The following is a 16,290-nucleotide window of genomic DNA, read 5'->3' as shown; positions in this document are numbered from 1 at the left end:
CAGGCCTCACAATTTCCCCCTGGGTTATTGCAAAAGCTCTAGTCCCCTTGTCTCCAGGCCTATTCCTGCCCCTCTTCCCACTTCAATCCACCTTCCGGAACTATCTTTAAAAACCTTCAGTGACTTTCAATGACTCTCCACAGGCTGTACAATCAGTTGCCATTCAATTGACTCTGAGTCATGGTGACCCCATGTGTTTCAGAGTAGAACTACTTTCCATATGGTTTTCAGTGGCTGATTTTTCAGAAGCAGATGGCCAAGTCTTTCTTCTGAGGTGCCTCTAGGTGGACTAGAATTTCAAACCTCTCAATTAGCAGCTGAAGGCATTGACTGCACCTCCCAGGGAGTCTATTGTCTACAGAGAAATGTCCAAACTCTGAGGCTTAGGTCTCCCAAGGAGATCTGGGCTATCTCCCCACCAGCCATGGTGAATTACATACGGTTCCCAACACAGCATCTCTCTCTCGATAGAGAAGGCAGAGTATTATTTTAAGAGCGTCAAGAAGGCCTGGTTTTGCAACCTAACCCTACTACTTACTAGCTGTAAACTGCGCAAATTATTCAACTATTCTAAACCTCAGGTGTCTCATCTGTAAAATGGAGCTAATAATAGCACCCATACCTCATGGGGCTGTGGTGAGGATTAAGTAGCATGACAGGTGTAAAGGGCTTTTCATGGTGCCTGGCACGTAGCAAGCATGAACAAATGAAAACCATAATTATTACTACACCTCCCTTGCTCACACTATTTTATATGCCTGTAATACATTTTTTTTTCAATTAGCAAATTCTTACTTCTTTATGTTTCACCTCAAATATTACTCTCTTTGCCTGCTAGCCTCTCAGTAAGCCTTGGCCACAGTGTGTAGGAGGGAGGAGCCAATCTTGGCATGCTAGCAGATGGCGTCTCCCTGCTACGTGCTTCCCCTGTGCATGCCTGTCATGACCCTTGACCCAAGGCTTTGCAATGACCTGCATACCTGCCTGTCCCCGCCACCACACTGTCAGCTCCTTAAGGACAAGAACCACGTCAGACTCACCTTAGGATCCCAAACCTAACAAGGAGCTGGGCGCATAGCAGCATCTCAAGAAGTGTTCACTGAAGGCATGGAAGGAGAAGGCTGAAACACTTGCTGTTATCAACTGAACTGTGCCTCTCAAATATATGTGTTGGAATTCTAACCCCTGTACTGTGGGAATGGAGCCCTGGGGGCAAAGTGGTTAAGAGCTCAGCTGCTAACCAAAAAGTCGGCAGTTCAAATCCACTAGGCACTCCTTAGAAACCCTATGGGACAGTTCTACTCTGTTTTACAGGATTGCTGAGTTGAAATTGACTTGAAAGCAATGGGGTTTGGTTTGTTTTTTTATACTGTGGGAATAGGGTGTTCTTTGTAATGTTAATGAGTCCATTTCAACGTAGGGTGTGCTTCAACCAATCACTTCTGAGATATAAAAAGAGCAGATGAGGCACAGGAGCAAGCCAGCGCTAATGGGGGAAAGATAGATGCCATGTGAAAATCTCCAAGAAACACTGAAAAGAACGCTAGAGAAGCTGAGACAAGGATTTTCTTCCAGAGCAGACAGAGAGCTTTCCCCTGGAGCTGGTGCCCTGAATTTGGGCTTTTAACCCCCCAAACTATGAGAAAATAAAATTCTGTCCATTACAGCCACCCCCTTGTGGTATCTCTGTGACAGCAGCACTAGGTAGCTAAGACACTTGCCAGCTGTCATCCTCCATCTCACAAGCTAAGGGCATGACTTTGCTGGGTGGTGAGGTACCAGGCAGGAGCCTGATGCATGGATGCAACTCGGGCAGGGCCAAGCGGCTGAGGGCTGGAGATAGCAGTACTGAAGTGGCTTCGATACAGATCAGCAGCTTTTGGAGACTTTCAAACAAGGAAAAACAAACATACTATGTACAACATGCAAGCTACAAGAACTGCAGGATGGCTAGAGATGAGCTCATGGCAGGACTGAGGTGCCCGCTGAAGTGAAAGGCCTGTCTGACCACTGCAGAGGCTAGCCAAAACCCTAAAATAACCTCAGGTCTCTGGCATGTGGTGGCCAAGGCTTACCAAAAGCCTAGCAGCAGAAGAAAGAGCAGTGTCAGTCTCATACATGAGGACTCCAGTACTGAACCCCTTCCTGACCCAGATGGTCCCAGTGTGAGGTCACCAGCTCTTAGTCAAGTGCCCCCTCCCCTGGGCCAGATTTTGGTTCTCCTGTGTGGACTCACTGCCAGTTAATCAGACATTTTCCATGGACTGTGGTATGATGAACAAGGATGATCAGATGATGGTTACTGGAAAAGGAGGTCTCTAAGAAATGGCTTCCAGCCCAAAGCTGACTGCCAGTCTATGAAATGCAAGGTGGTGGGTCAGTGACAATGCAGTGGAGGCAATTAATATCTTTAGAATTTCAAAGTTTCTTTGGACTCTGAACACACTTCATAAAGTGCAGAACATAACCTGTCATGGGTGATTTCTGTCAGACTGGAACAACCGAAGTGTCAGACCAGGGGACCCGTGTACAATGGGATGAAACACTGCCCAGTTCTAAGCCATCTTCATGGCTGGTTATAGACGGAACAACTGTGATCCAGAGGGTTTTCACTGGCTGATTTTTGGCAGCAGATCGTCAGGACTTTCTTCCTAGTCCATCTCAGTTTGGATGCTTCACTGAAACCTGCTCAGCATCGTAGCAACACATAAGCCTCCACGGACAGGTGGTGGCTGTGTGTGAGGTACGTTGGCTGGGAATCAAACCTAGGTCTTCCACACTCAAGAAGGTGAGAATTCTACCACTGAACTACCAAATTTACACAGTGTAAAATTTGGTGAGACAGAGCCAAGTATGGCTAATTGGGAAGGCTACTGTGACACAGAAAGGGCTTATGGAATACATCAGAACACACGTGTCATTTACCTTTAACATGGAGGCAGCAGGCAACAGGAGAAGCGCGAGTATACAACTCAGCGTCTCAGGGATAAGTACACATGTTGCAAGTGGGGTGCCAAAGGAATCAGCTTGTAAAGCCACTGTGCGTTCTACAAAGTATACTTCTTCTGCTCACCTTGAGATAATTTTCAAGGTCAGCTGCCGACCTTTTTAGCAACTCTGGTACTTAGGAATCTTCATACTTCCTAATCAAGTCATTGTTTATAATTGAGGAGCAAGCAAGCAAGGACAGCATTCTTTGTGAGCATTTACAAGGCATCATCCAATCGTTAAGTGGTTACTGCTCCAATTCTGTGATTTTATAGTAGGGCAAGGGTGCCAATAACCTCATTTCAACCACCTTATCTAAGCCAGGTGACCGTTTTCATCATCTTAAAAGATTTCTGGGAAAACAGATTCTATAAACTCCTTCAGGAATTCTGGCAAGAAATTCTTTCACATACTCATCTCCCTAGGTCGAGTACCTCTTTTGTCTAGGCAAGAGCCCCTCCCTCCATCCCTCCATCCATCCATCCACCCATCCACCCATCCTTCCAGTCCTCAGTAAGTACATGCTATGGTGCCAGGCCTGAGCCAAGCACTGGGTTGAGAAGATGAACGAGGCACAACCCATGGTTTTGAGGGATCTACTGGCTAACGAGGGAGACTGAAATATAAACAGTAAACACAAAGCAGAGTTACATACGCTGAGGATGTGGTCATCTATCAAAAAGCAGAGTATTAACTGCCACAGAAAAAGCAGTATCAGCTAAGTATCCTGTAGGCATGCTGGAACCATCATATGTTGGGAGACAGACTTGGTTTTAGAACCTCAGTCTTCATAAAAACACAACCAAAAAAATACAAAAATAAATGAAAAAAATACCACTTCTACATTGACTGCAAAACACTTAATCCAATGGTCTGGAATGCTTCTTCAGAAAACTCATATCGATTTCTTAAAAATGTCATTTTTCTCTGATTATTAAAGTTATACAAAAATTTGGAAAACGTGGAAATGGAAAGAGAAGAAAAAAGTGACCAATAATCTACCACACAGACAAAACAAAGATTAATACTGAATGTAAAAATTTTCAGAAACCCTGGTGACGTAGTGGTTAAGTGCTACGGCTGCAAACCAAAGGGTTGGCAGTTCGAATCCGCCAGGTGCTCCTTGGAAACTCTATGGGGCAGTTCTACTCTGTCCTACAGGGTCACTATGAGTTGGTAATCAGCTCGACGGCAGTGGGTTTGGCTTTTTGGTTTAAAGTGTGCTTATACGTTGAAAATTTTTACCAAAAAAAAAAACCCAAATCCAGTGCCGTTGAGTCAATTCTGACTCATAGTGACCCTGTAGGACGGAGCAGAACTGTCCCATAGAGTTTCCAAGGAGCACCTGGCAGATTCAAACTGCCAACCCTTTGATTAGCAGCCATAGCACTTAACCACTACGCCACCATGGCTTCCCATCACACTTTAGCAATTAGTAATTTAAAAATAAAGTTGGGATTGTAATATGTATGCTTTATAACCTGCTATTTTTCTTAACACTTTTTAGCACTTTGCCTTATTTGTGAATATCTTTTGAAAGCATGCCTGTTTAATGGTTGCCTGGCAGTCTATCATATAGATGTTCCATGCTATTGTTAACTGATTTTCTATCACTGAAATTTAGATTAATTCGAGTTTTTCACAATTACAGGCAGTCCCCAGTTACACACATCGGATTTACAGACAACTGGTACTTGCCCTTCAATATTATGTAAATTTGCCCTCATTTTGAAATGACTGAACCAACCCCTACTCGAAGCAAAGTCTTCACCACAACACCTTGGCTGCACATGCAGCGTTTAAATCATTGAATGGGCTTCGAGCCTGCTCTTGCACTAAAGTAAGGCTAAATAAGAGCTGCACGCACCTGTTCCAGCTTACCTACACACTCGATGTAAAGACACAGGAGCGGATCTCCTTCCTAACACCGGGACTGCCTGTAGAATAATGCTTAAATGTACAACGCATACACATTTCTAATTAATTCCTTAGAATAAATTCCTAGCAATACTATTCCTGTAGCTTAAGGAATGCACATGTCATGGACTGAATTCTGTCCCCCCAAAATATCTGTCAATTTAGCTGGGCCATGATTCTCAGTATTGTGTGATTGTTCATCATTTTATGTGATTTTCCCATATGTTGTCAATCTTAACACTACGATGTAATAAGATGGATTAGTGGCAATTACACTGATGACATCTACAAGATTAGTGTCTTAAGCCCATTTCTGGTGAGATATAAGAGAGAAGTGAGCAGAGAGACATGGGAACCTCATACCACCAAGAAAGCAGCGCCGGGAGCAGAGTGTGTCATTCGGACCTAAGGTTCCTGCACTGAGATGCTCCCAGACCAAGGGAAGACTGATGCATCACAAGGACCCTCCTTCAGAGCCGACAGAGAGAGAAAGCCTTCCTCTGGAGCTGGCGCCCTGAATTCGGACTTCTAGCCTACTGGACTGTGAGAGAATGAACTTCTCTTTTTTAAAGCCATCCACTTGTGGTATTTCTGTTATAGCAGCACTAGATGACTAAGGCAGCGCAATTTAAGGCATTTAACACATACTGCTATATTGTTTGGAAACCCTGGTGGCGTAGTGGTTAAGTGCTACGGCTGCTAACCAAAGGGTCAGCAGTTCGAATCCGCCAGGCGCTCCTTGGAAACTCTATGGGGCAGTTCTACTCTGTCCTATAGGGTTGCTATGAGTTGGAATCGACTCGACGGCAGTGGGTTTTTGGTTTGGCTACATTGTTCTTCAGAAGATTTGTGCTAATTTATATGCCCACTAGCAGTAGGTGAAAGTGTCCACTTATCTGAACATTACCAATATTGGGCATTTTTTTTTTTGGTCATTTGTAGGTAATAAGAGATGGTATCAAATTGTTTTCATTTGCAATTGTGACTAACAGGAAGGTTCATCTTTTCCCCATAAGCTTAGTGTATATACACCCCCACACACGTGTGCATGTATCTATATTCATATATATTTTAAACATCCTGTTCATATCTTTTGTCCTTTCTCTCTACTGAGTAAAAATTTGCCTTCTGGTAACCTTCTCTCTTTGGTCCAAGTTATGCCTTCTGCAACTGTCCTAAATAAGTTTAATTCTTCCCTCAAATGACACCCCCTCAAATACTTTAAGACAAAAATCATGTCTCACTTTCTCCAACACCCCCGGCTCCTTCAACCGTTTCTCCTGTGGCAGAGTTTCAAGTGCCGTTGAAGACTCACTGCCTCCATTACCCTGTACACGCCAACGTTCAAGTGACACGAAACTATACATGCTCCCAAATTTTGACACCGAGATGAGTAAGCCCAATTCCCACCTTCAAGGATCTCAGAGTGTAGTGGAAATTAACATGTAAAATAATAGACTACACCTTGGATACAGTGGAGGCCCCCAAGGAGAAACTGATTTAATCTGCTGGGAGTTGGGGTGAAGGCTGGAGGGGGATGCAGGCCATTGCCATGGCCCTTGCCCTACAGGGAGGCCAACTGTCAATGTCTATTGTAGCCTCTTTAAAGACATATAATGTCTTTAAAAGTCAGGAAATAGAGAGCACCATGTGGTACTTTCCCCCATTTTGTTTCGCTAAATGGAGTATGCTTGTTTGACTGTGGGGGTGGTGGGAAGAGTTACATATAAAAAGTAATATGCTTCATAAATCTGGAATTTTGTTTTTTTCTAAGTTGAAGGAAAAATTAAAACCTGTGCAAAATAACTATAAAAACAAAACAAAAAACTAGATGTGACTCCAGAAAAACTTGCCCTGGGTCATTTTTGCAGACTCTCAAGATACAGTCACCTGCACACACCTGGGGCCTCAGCCTCCTTCCTCCACCTTGTCCGCAGGATACTAACAGTTTGTTTTACCATAATAATGGTATTCTCTTGTAATATCAGGCAGGAACTCAAATAAAGTAGTGAGAAACACAGTATTGTGAAGCCAGAAACAAGAAGAGCAATTTGTCTGGCGGAATGACAATGACTAACTAGTTAAAATAAGGAAAAAAAAAAAAAAGAAAGCATCAGGAAAATTGAGATGGTCAGCTTGGAATGGGGTTCCTTGCAACAGAATTTGGCAGTGCCAGTCCAGCACTATTACAAGCCTCTTCAGGAAGCCTCTCTTGATACCCTTGGTGGGCTAGGGTGCATCAACAAGGAACCCCACAGTATGAGTAAAGTGCACTTGGTTTAAAGATCAGCTTCTGGGGACACTTTCCAAATTGGAGAGCTCTTTGCTTGTACTCGTGGAGGTACCTTTGTGCACATGTGACAGTTTCTTTTGTAGGTCATAAGTTGAGATGTGGAATTGCTAGGTCACCAGAACTATGTATCTTCAGTTTCTCTAAAAAATGTCAAATGGCTCTCCTGTGTGTCTGTATCTCTGGATACTACACCAGCATTGAATGAGATCTCCTACTTCTCCATAACCTCTATCAGAGTTTTAATTTTTTGGCCAAAAGGATAAAAATGAAATAGCATCTCATTGTTGTTTCAATTAGCATGAATCTTAGTAGGTGTGAAGTTAAGCATAATATCATATGGGTTTTCTTTTCTTGCCTATTTATACCTTTTGCTTATTTTTCCATTTGCCTGTTCTTTAACTTACTGATTTGTGGAAGCTCTTTAAATCCTCCTAAACTAATGCTAATTCCTTTCCAGTTACATGCATTGGAAATACCTTCTCCTAGTCTGTGATTTATAGTTTATTTTTATGAATGATGTCTTATTGTATAGAAGTTCTAAATTTAGATGTAGTAAAATGCACTGATTTTTAGCTTTAGAATTTGTACCTATTATGTCTTAAGAAATCTCTCCCTGATGTTAAAAAAATATAGTTCTCCATTTTTTCTGTTGTTGTTGTGTGCTGTCAAGTCAGTTTTGACTCATAGCCACCACAGGGTTTCCAATGCTGAAATTTTTATGAGAGCAGAGTGCCAGGTCTTTTCTCCTGCGGAGCACCTGGTGGGTTCAAACTGCTGACCTTTTGGTTAGCAGCTGAGTGCTTAACCATTGTGCCACTAGGGCTACCCTCCATTTCTTCAAATATCTGAAATTTTTGCTTTTCACAAACCCAAAATTTGTTTTTGAGTATAGTATGAAAAAATAATCTAATTTCATCCAAGCCCTTTCATCACTGAATTAGCTTAAAGCTACTTCTGTCAGATATTTCTGAGATTTTACTTTGGTTCATTGGTTTATGAGTCTTTTATTTTCATTACTTATAGCTCAGAAATAACTCTTGTAATTTGTAGGGTAAGTCATCTTCTTTCTCCTCCTTCTTCTTCAAATTCCTCTTGAATAATTTTGGCCTTTTACCATTAAATATAAATTTAAGGATCAACACGTCAAGTTCTAGAAAAAATTAATTTATTTAAAAATATACTTTGATTGGAAATGAAAGGAATTTTTAAAGAATGTAGGGTAACTCTTCCCATATATTAACACGGTAAAACTAGTCATTTGCTTAGATCTTCTTTCATGTCTTTTCATAGAGTTTTATATTTTATCTACCAAGTTCTTGTATTACTCTCAGGCAACCCAACCTCCATCCTAAGCACAACGTAACACTACAGCAATGGTTCTCAGCCAGGGATGATTTTGCCCCCTACCCCACAGGGGACATTTGGCAGTGTATGGAGATATTTTTGTTGTCACAACTTGGGGAGGGTGCTACTGGAAACTAGTAGGTAGAGGCCAGGATGCTCCTAAATACCCTACAATATACAAAACCGCCCTTAAAACAAAGGTTTTTTCAGCCAAAAATTCAGTAATACTAAGGTTGAGAAAAATTGTGCTAGAGAAATTCAAAGCTGGTGGTGTACTTAGGGTAAGCATAGCAACAACAAAACCCAAATCCAGCTCAACTCTTGACTAGATTGACACAACCTCCCAGACTAATGGCCTAGCAGGAGAAAAAGCATGTCCATTTCCAGGCATAAATACTATTCACCTTAGTCTCTATTAGTCTACACATGATGTGTAGCACTCTATTTAAAATTATGAGACACACAAAAAAAGCAAGAAAGGATAACCTCCTTTCAAGAAACAAAGCAATCAATAGACCTAGTCTCAGAGGTAGCCCAGCTGTTAGGAATTTAAAATAATTATGATTGATATGTTGAAGGCTCTAGTGGGAAAGGTGGACAACAGGCATAAATAGATGGGGACTTTCAGCAGAAAGAAATTAGAAGAAAGAGATGAATGGAAATGCTAGAAATAAAAACATGGTAACAGTGATAAAAATTTCCTTTGATGGGCTCACCAGTACACTTGAAAAAGCCAAAGAAAGAATCAGTGAACTTGGAGACAGGTCGAGAGAAATTACCCAAATTGAAGCGCAAAAAGAAAAAAAAAAAAAAAAAGATAAAAACAGAACAGAGTCTCAAGAGCTGTGGGACAATATCAAATGGTTTAGCATAAGTATAATTAAATCCTGCAAAGGGAAAGAAGAGAGACAGATTGAATGAATGGATATATGAGAATAAATGAATATGAGCAGAAAAAAGTTTGAAGAGATAATGGATGAGAACATTCTAAAAATAATGAAAGAGATCAAACCACAGGTCCAAAAATCTCAGAAAACCACAAACAGAATAAATACCAAAACAGACACACACACTCCTAGACATATCTTAGTGAAATCATAGTCAAACTGCTGGAAAACCAAAGATAAGGAGAAAAATCTTGAGGGCATATGGGGGGAAAAAGAGGGACATTACACAGAGGGACAACAATAAGAAATACAGCAGACTTTGTTTCAGAAACTATGCAAGCAGGAAGACACTGAAGTTCTATTTTTAAAGGGCTGAAAGGGAAAAAAGAACAAAAAACAAAACAAAACAAAAAAAGCCCTGTCAACTCAGAATTCTATACCTAGGGAAAATAAAATGTCTGTATGTGTATGCATAAGAAAGAGAGAAAGACTCACGCACCCTGGGTTGTGGCAATGTTCCTAACAATGTACTTTCGATTTGCTTTCGTTAAGTGCTCTGAAGGGTCTCACTAGGTTAGATACCACGCGAGTTTCCCTGACTTTGATTCCATCTTGATGTGGACTGTTTAAATATGGCCTCAATCCAAATGCTGCACAGGTTTGGTGTTTTAATACCTCGTAGGAGATTTTATCTCTACACAGAACTCTGAGCAGAGACAAGCATTCTTATCCTTGCCCTGAGTCAATGAGTAAAATTTTTTCAGCTTCCCTTTATACAGCCCTCCCATAGTCTTGGCTTTATACAGAGATGTCAGCTGTATTTTTCTATACTGCTCAGGTCCAAAAGCTCCTTTTCCTGTACTTTTATGTATGTTAAGACCAAATCCCCTAGATATTAGGATTTTACTTAGATCTGATATCCTCCTGGGCTGCAGTGCCATTAGCTTGTGTTCTTACCTTTCCAGCTATAAGTCTCTCATTTTTGCCACCTGAAGATTTCCCTTTGTTGTTTTGCAAGCTAAGCTATACAGTGATATCTATTTTCTGCTACGTTTTACCCAGCATTTCTGTATTTTGTAGTAGGAACATGGAGGACGGTCATCAGTATTTACTAATTCCAATATGCAATATATTTTTTAGCTGTGATTTTATACTTTTTTCCCCAGGTTTCATAAATTAACGTTGGTTATTATTTCCTATTAGACTCTAAAAATTCTATATTTACATGAACAAAATAAATACGTATTAGTCTATAAAACATCTTTAATGCTAACTTCAATAAAAGCAGGTAATAAGTTAGTTTAAGGCCTTTTTCCCTTTAAAATTTTTCATGTAACTCTGGAATATAGCGTTTACTTCCCTGGCTTTCATGTATCAAAGATGGTATACTAAGCCTTGTGTCATGGATTGAATTATGTCTCCCCAAAAATGTGTGTGTCAATTTGGCTGAGCCATGATTCCCAGTATTGTGTGGTTATCCTCCATTCTGTGACTGTAATTTTATGTTAAAGAGGATTAGGGTAGGACTGTAACACCCTTACTGAGGCCACATTCCTGATCCAATGTAAAGGGAGTTTCCATGGGGTGTGGCCTGCACCACCTTTTATCTTAAAAGAGAGAAAAGGAAAGGGAAGCAAGGAGAGAGTTGGGGACCTAACACCACCAAGAAAACAGTGCTGGGAGCAGAGCGTGTCCATTGGACCCGGAATCCCTGTGCAGAGAAGCTCCTAGTCTGGAGGAAAATTGATGAGAGGCCAACAGAGAAAGAAAGCCTTCCCCTGGAGTTGACACCCTAAATTTGGACTTCTAATGTACTTTACTGTGAGGAAATAAACTTCTCTTGGTTTAAGCCATCCACTTGTGGTATTTCTGTTATAGCAGCACAAGACACCCTGGCTACGACGATCATTTCAAATTGCTATTTTGCCTTTCTAGAGTGCTCTAAGTGATAGAATATAGGAATAACTTGCTAAGGCTCCAATCACTGTTACAAAATTAGTTCTTTTTAGAAACCTTTGTTTCAAACAGCAGGAACTTTTTCCAATTACGAAGATCATTATGTTCCAAATAAAGTGGAAAACAAGACCCTGCCTCTTTCTACAAGAATACATTGCTAACAAGATACCATGGTATGCTGCATGCGGCAAGGTGATATGGAATCCAATTCCCTTGGAACAAGTATGCAGGTGCTGCTTACCTGCTGGTGGCCAGGCCTTGATGTATCCTGTGCAATGGACCACAGCATATTGGGCTTCTCCTTCTTTCACAGGGCCAAGGCCATTCCTAAAGAAAGAACATTTGTGAAATTGTTTTTATCAAATGTGGGGGGGCAAGGATGGCAATGATTCCTTTGACATCTAAGCTAATGTGTTTACTTGTTTGCCTTGTGACTTTGAATCCTGACTTCTTAATAACCTCACTTCCCTTGAAAACCCTACAGAGCACAGTTCTACTCTGATATACATGGATGGGGTTGCCATGGGTTGGAATCAACTCAACAGCAAGTGGTTTGGTTTTATGCAGACTGAAGTTCAAAACAGATTCCATCTCACTTCCAATTCTCATTTCAGCCACCACAGCCCCGCTGTAGGTATCCACTGGTCCCCTCCACAGTTAGTCCCCTCTTCAAGTCAGTTACTCCTTAGCTTAGAGGATCTAAGCTATCTACTAGCACAGCCCAAAAACACACATCAGAAAGGCATACTGACCTGAACCTTTTTCTCATGGTGGTTATTCTGTTCAGAGGAAGGTGGTCCAAAGGAGCATTTCCACACCTAAGATGTGATAAATTTATTAGAATGAGTGAAGAACTAGGTAAGTTTATAAAATGTACAGTGTGGCCATCAAGTAGATGGACCTTAATTGACATTTACAGGTTTATTCAGACGAGACCTATGGCCAATTTCCTCCCAAAGTGGTAGAAGCAGGATTGCACGCCTTTGAATTTCAACTGTCACTGAAAGCCAGGAGAGTGGGACCCACTTTGCAATGCACATCGGAATTGTTTCAGGGCCCAACCCACAAGCTGAGACCCACAGAAAGACTAGGGGAGCCTGGTCATGCTCAATCCTGTAGATCATTCAGTGTAACCGGGTGGCTTTCAGGGAACAAGGGAAAGGGGTGATGACAGCAACAGTGTTTCTTCAGGCCTGAGCAGAAACATCAACTCAAAACAGATGTTGCCAGTTGATGAACAGAAGCATCTTCTCAGGCTCTAGAATCACAGCTGTAGAAACTCTCCCTCCTCCCTTCAATGTTCTGGCACCAGGAATGACCAGACAGCTGCAATCCTGTTGATGGCAGAGGAAAAGTGGGGACGCAGGTCTTTCTGTGAGCCCTTCTCTGGGGGGCGGGGTATGTGAGGTGTCACACTGCCCATGGTGGCTTCTCCTCTCAGTATCCTGGACTCTGAATGTCCAAAGCTGGCATCATGGCCAGGTTCTGACTGGTGCCTGATAAGACTGCTTTTCACATATGTTTCCATTTCCCAACTACATGATAAGTAATGTCCCAATATCTTAATATTCAATACTTCAAAGAAAAGAGTCCAATTTCACTCTGAGGCCCTGGACAACTGCCAGCACCAGCATGGTAGTCACAGCAGACTCAAACCATGCCACTGGTGCCCTTTCCTGGCAGACTGTGACCAGTGTTTTGCTGAAACTAAGATGTCATAGGCTGCTTACTTGGAGAAGCTCATGCTCTCAGCAGATGGCAGTGCTGCCCACCACAGAGGTAAGGCCAGGTAGTGTGGGCCCGGCACTGTGAAAAGCAACTTAAGAGCATGTCCCCAGAGGAGGATCAGAGCACAGAGGGGACTACCTGGTTGACAGGGCAGTGCTAATAGCATTTCAAATAGGCCACTAATACAAACAGTGTACTATGACACGTCTAATTAATGTACTAATAAAGGAATTGCTTAGATGGTGCAATTAAACATTTACACTGCTGGTGCTATACTGAATGCCACTGGTGCTTCAAATACCAGCAGGGTCACCCGTGGTGGACAGGTTTCAGTAGAGTTTCCAGACTAGGAAGAAAGGTCTGGTAATCTACTTCCAAAAATAAGCCAATGAAAACCTTATGAATTACAGCAGAATACTGTCTAACTCACTTGCTTTGGACACAGCATCAGGAGAGATCTAATTGCTGGAGGAGGACATCATAGTTGGTGAAGCAGAAGGCCTGCAAGAGCAGGGAGACTCTCAGTGGGGTGGATTGGCACAATGGCCACAATGGTGGACTTGAAAATGCTGGCAATTGTGAGGATGATGCAGGATCGGGCAATGTTTCATTCTGTTGTACCTACGGTTACCATGAGTTGGAGTCCACTTGACAGCAGGTAACAACAACATGTTAAATGTCTACCAGCCAGGGTGTGCATTTCCTCTGTTGGCTAAAGCACTGGAAGAAGGGCCCTGCTGTGACTATGTTAACTGATGGTGGTTTACCCCGGGTGAGCACTGATGTTTGAATCCTACTGCCCAGTTCTCCCTGTGAGCTGAACAGAGGGGCAGGCGGTCTGCAGAGACTCACTCCTAAGGCAAATGGAGACTTCCAACGTCATCTTGTGACCTGAGGCAAGTGATGAGGGTGATTACATTCGTGTCTTCTGGAAGAATTTCAGATATTCAGTCTGGAGTGGAGCAGACTCAGAGGAAAGGATAGCTACACTCAAATTCCTGCAGGGCCATTTCTTTTAAAAAGGAGCAAAATGACTCTGCTGGCTCTGAGGGCCCAGCTAGAGGTGAGAAGGAGAACGGTTCCAGCTCGACACAGACGATCTTGATGATCTGAGGCCAACTCACCAGGCTGTAGATCAACAAATTTCTTTTTAAAAGAACGCTTGCTTTTAAAAGATCATTTTGAATGAGTGAAGATATAGATGTATTTTCAAGTATCTGTTCTTTGGAATTTCATAGTAGCCAACAGATGCGCAAGCAGGACTCATAGTTCCAGCAGCAAACAGTTGGATGAAAAATGACATTAGTGAGTGCCTCACCTGGGCCAGGGCCTGAGACCCTCAACATCAACAATGTAGGCACCTTGGCAGAGTAGAGGAGGTCCCACAGTGCAGAAGTGGGCTAGAGGCTAAGTTAAGGTCAGTACTGTGTGGAATCAGTGGACTGGCTTTGTTTTAGCCATGATTTGGGGCCCTCTGTGACCTCCTCCTCTCTCTGTCCAGCCTCTGTTGCTATCGCCTTGCTCAACTGAAAGCCTACTGCACTAGGAAAGGACCTTTTAAATTAGAGCCAACACACCACAGGAAGACTGCAGGCTTTGGTATGAACCCCATGGAAGGAGAGCTGCTTTAGAAGACCGAAGGCCAGGGATGGTAGAGAGAAGTTTCTTCTCTGGAGGAGGAGCCTTGCTCACCTGCCTACAGCTCCAGCTCCTGCTGGCTCTCCCTCTGAGGTCCAGGGACTGAGCCTCAGTCCACATCTTCTGGACCCACCAGTAGCAGCTGGCAGCTGATCACTCCTTCCTCCTAGAACTTCTCTTTCACACTCTCGTGTTCTTCTCCTACCTCCCTAGCTACTCCTTCCCAGCCTCTTTTTCTGGTTCTTCTTTATCTCCCTGCTATGGGAGTGCCCCAGGGCTTGGTCCTCTGACCTCTCTTCTCTATCTACATGTACTTCCCAAGTAAGTTCATAAGGTCTCAGCTTTTAAATACCATCTCCATGATGTCAATCCCCAAACTTTATCTTCAGTCCCAGCCTCTCCCTTGAATTCCAGAATTGCATGTCTGACAGGCATCTCAAACTTAAAATGCTTGAAATTCCCCTTCACTCCACACCAGTTCCTCCAGCCATCTTCCCCATCTTTGCAAACGGCAATTCCACTTTTCTGGTTGGCCAGGCAAAAATTTTAGACTTCTCTTTGAATTCTTCCTCTCACATCCTACATTCAGGCTGGCTCTATATGAAATATATTCCAAACCTGAGCACTTTTTGCCATAATTACTATCAACACATCTCTCACCTGCATATTATAATATAGCTTCCTTACTTCTATTATGTTCTCCCACTGCTTCTCTCCTGTACCCTGTCCTCCTGCCTCCCCAAGTCTATTCTCCACACAAAGCCAGGGGGGCTTTTTTTAAAAATATAATTCAGAACATTTACTCATATGATCAAACTCCAGTGGCCTCCCATCTTATTCAGAGTAAAAGCCAAAGTATTATAAGGGCTGACAGACCTAACATTCAATACCTCTCAACTTCATCTCTTACCAGTCCTCCCAACCACATTTAGATGGTGCAGTTTAAATATTTATACTGCCGGTTACTCTCAAGAGAGTAACCTCCCTATTGTTCCCTGAACAGGCTGAGCACGTTCTTTTTTTTTTGTACTTTAAATGAAGCTTTACAGAGCAAATCAGTTTCTCATTCAACAATTAATAAACATACTGTTTTGTGATATTGGTTGCCAACCCCATTACATGTCAACACTCTCCCTGTCTTGACCCTGCGTTCCCCATTTGCAGCTTTCCTATCCCCTCCTGCCTTCTAGTCCGTGCCCCTGGGCTGGTGTGCCTGCTTAGTCTTGTTTTAAGGGCCTGACTACTCTTTGGCTGAAGGGTGAACCCCAGGAGTGGTTTCAGCACTGAGTTAAAAGGGTATCCAGGGGCCATACTCTTGGGGTTTCTCCAGTCTCTGTCAGACCAAGAAGTCTAGTCTTCTTTTGTGAGTTAGAATTTTGTTCTACATTTTCTCTAGCTCTGTCCGGGACCTTCTATTGTGATCCCTGTCAGAGCAGTTGGTGGTGGTAGCCAGGCATCATCTGTCTTTGCGGACTCAGTCTGGTGGAGGCTGTGGTAGTTGTGGTCCATTAGCCCTTTGGACTAATCTTTCCCTGTGTC

At 42.6% G+C, this 16,290-nt stretch overlaps 1 protein-coding gene across 3 annotated transcripts in view; it reads right to left on the bottom strand.

The window, feature by feature from the left end:
* The window catches only part of ARNT2 (aryl hydrocarbon receptor nuclear translocator 2), a 204,668-nt gene that overhangs the window by 77,793 nt on the left and 110,585 nt on the right, over positions 1 to 16,290 (bottom strand). For all 3 annotated transcript variants that reach the window (XM_049852831.1, XM_049852832.1, XM_049852833.1), the window contains 2 exons: positions 12,138 to 12,203; positions 11,627 to 11,712 (listed from right to left, as the gene is read on the bottom strand). In XM_049852831.1, coding sequence (XP_049708788.1) covers positions 11,627 to 11,712; positions 12,138 to 12,203 — 152 coding nt within the window. The remainder of the gene's footprint in view (positions 1 to 11,626; positions 11,713 to 12,137; positions 12,204 to 16,290) is intronic.

This window comes from Elephas maximus, chromosome 13 (genome assembly GCF_024166365.1).
Source record: "Elephas maximus indicus isolate mEleMax1 chromosome 13, mEleMax1 primary haplotype, whole genome shotgun sequence".
Taxonomy (NCBI): Eukaryota; Metazoa; Chordata; class Mammalia; order Proboscidea; family Elephantidae; genus Elephas; species Elephas maximus.
This window is presented reverse-complemented; position numbering and strand designations above follow the sequence as displayed.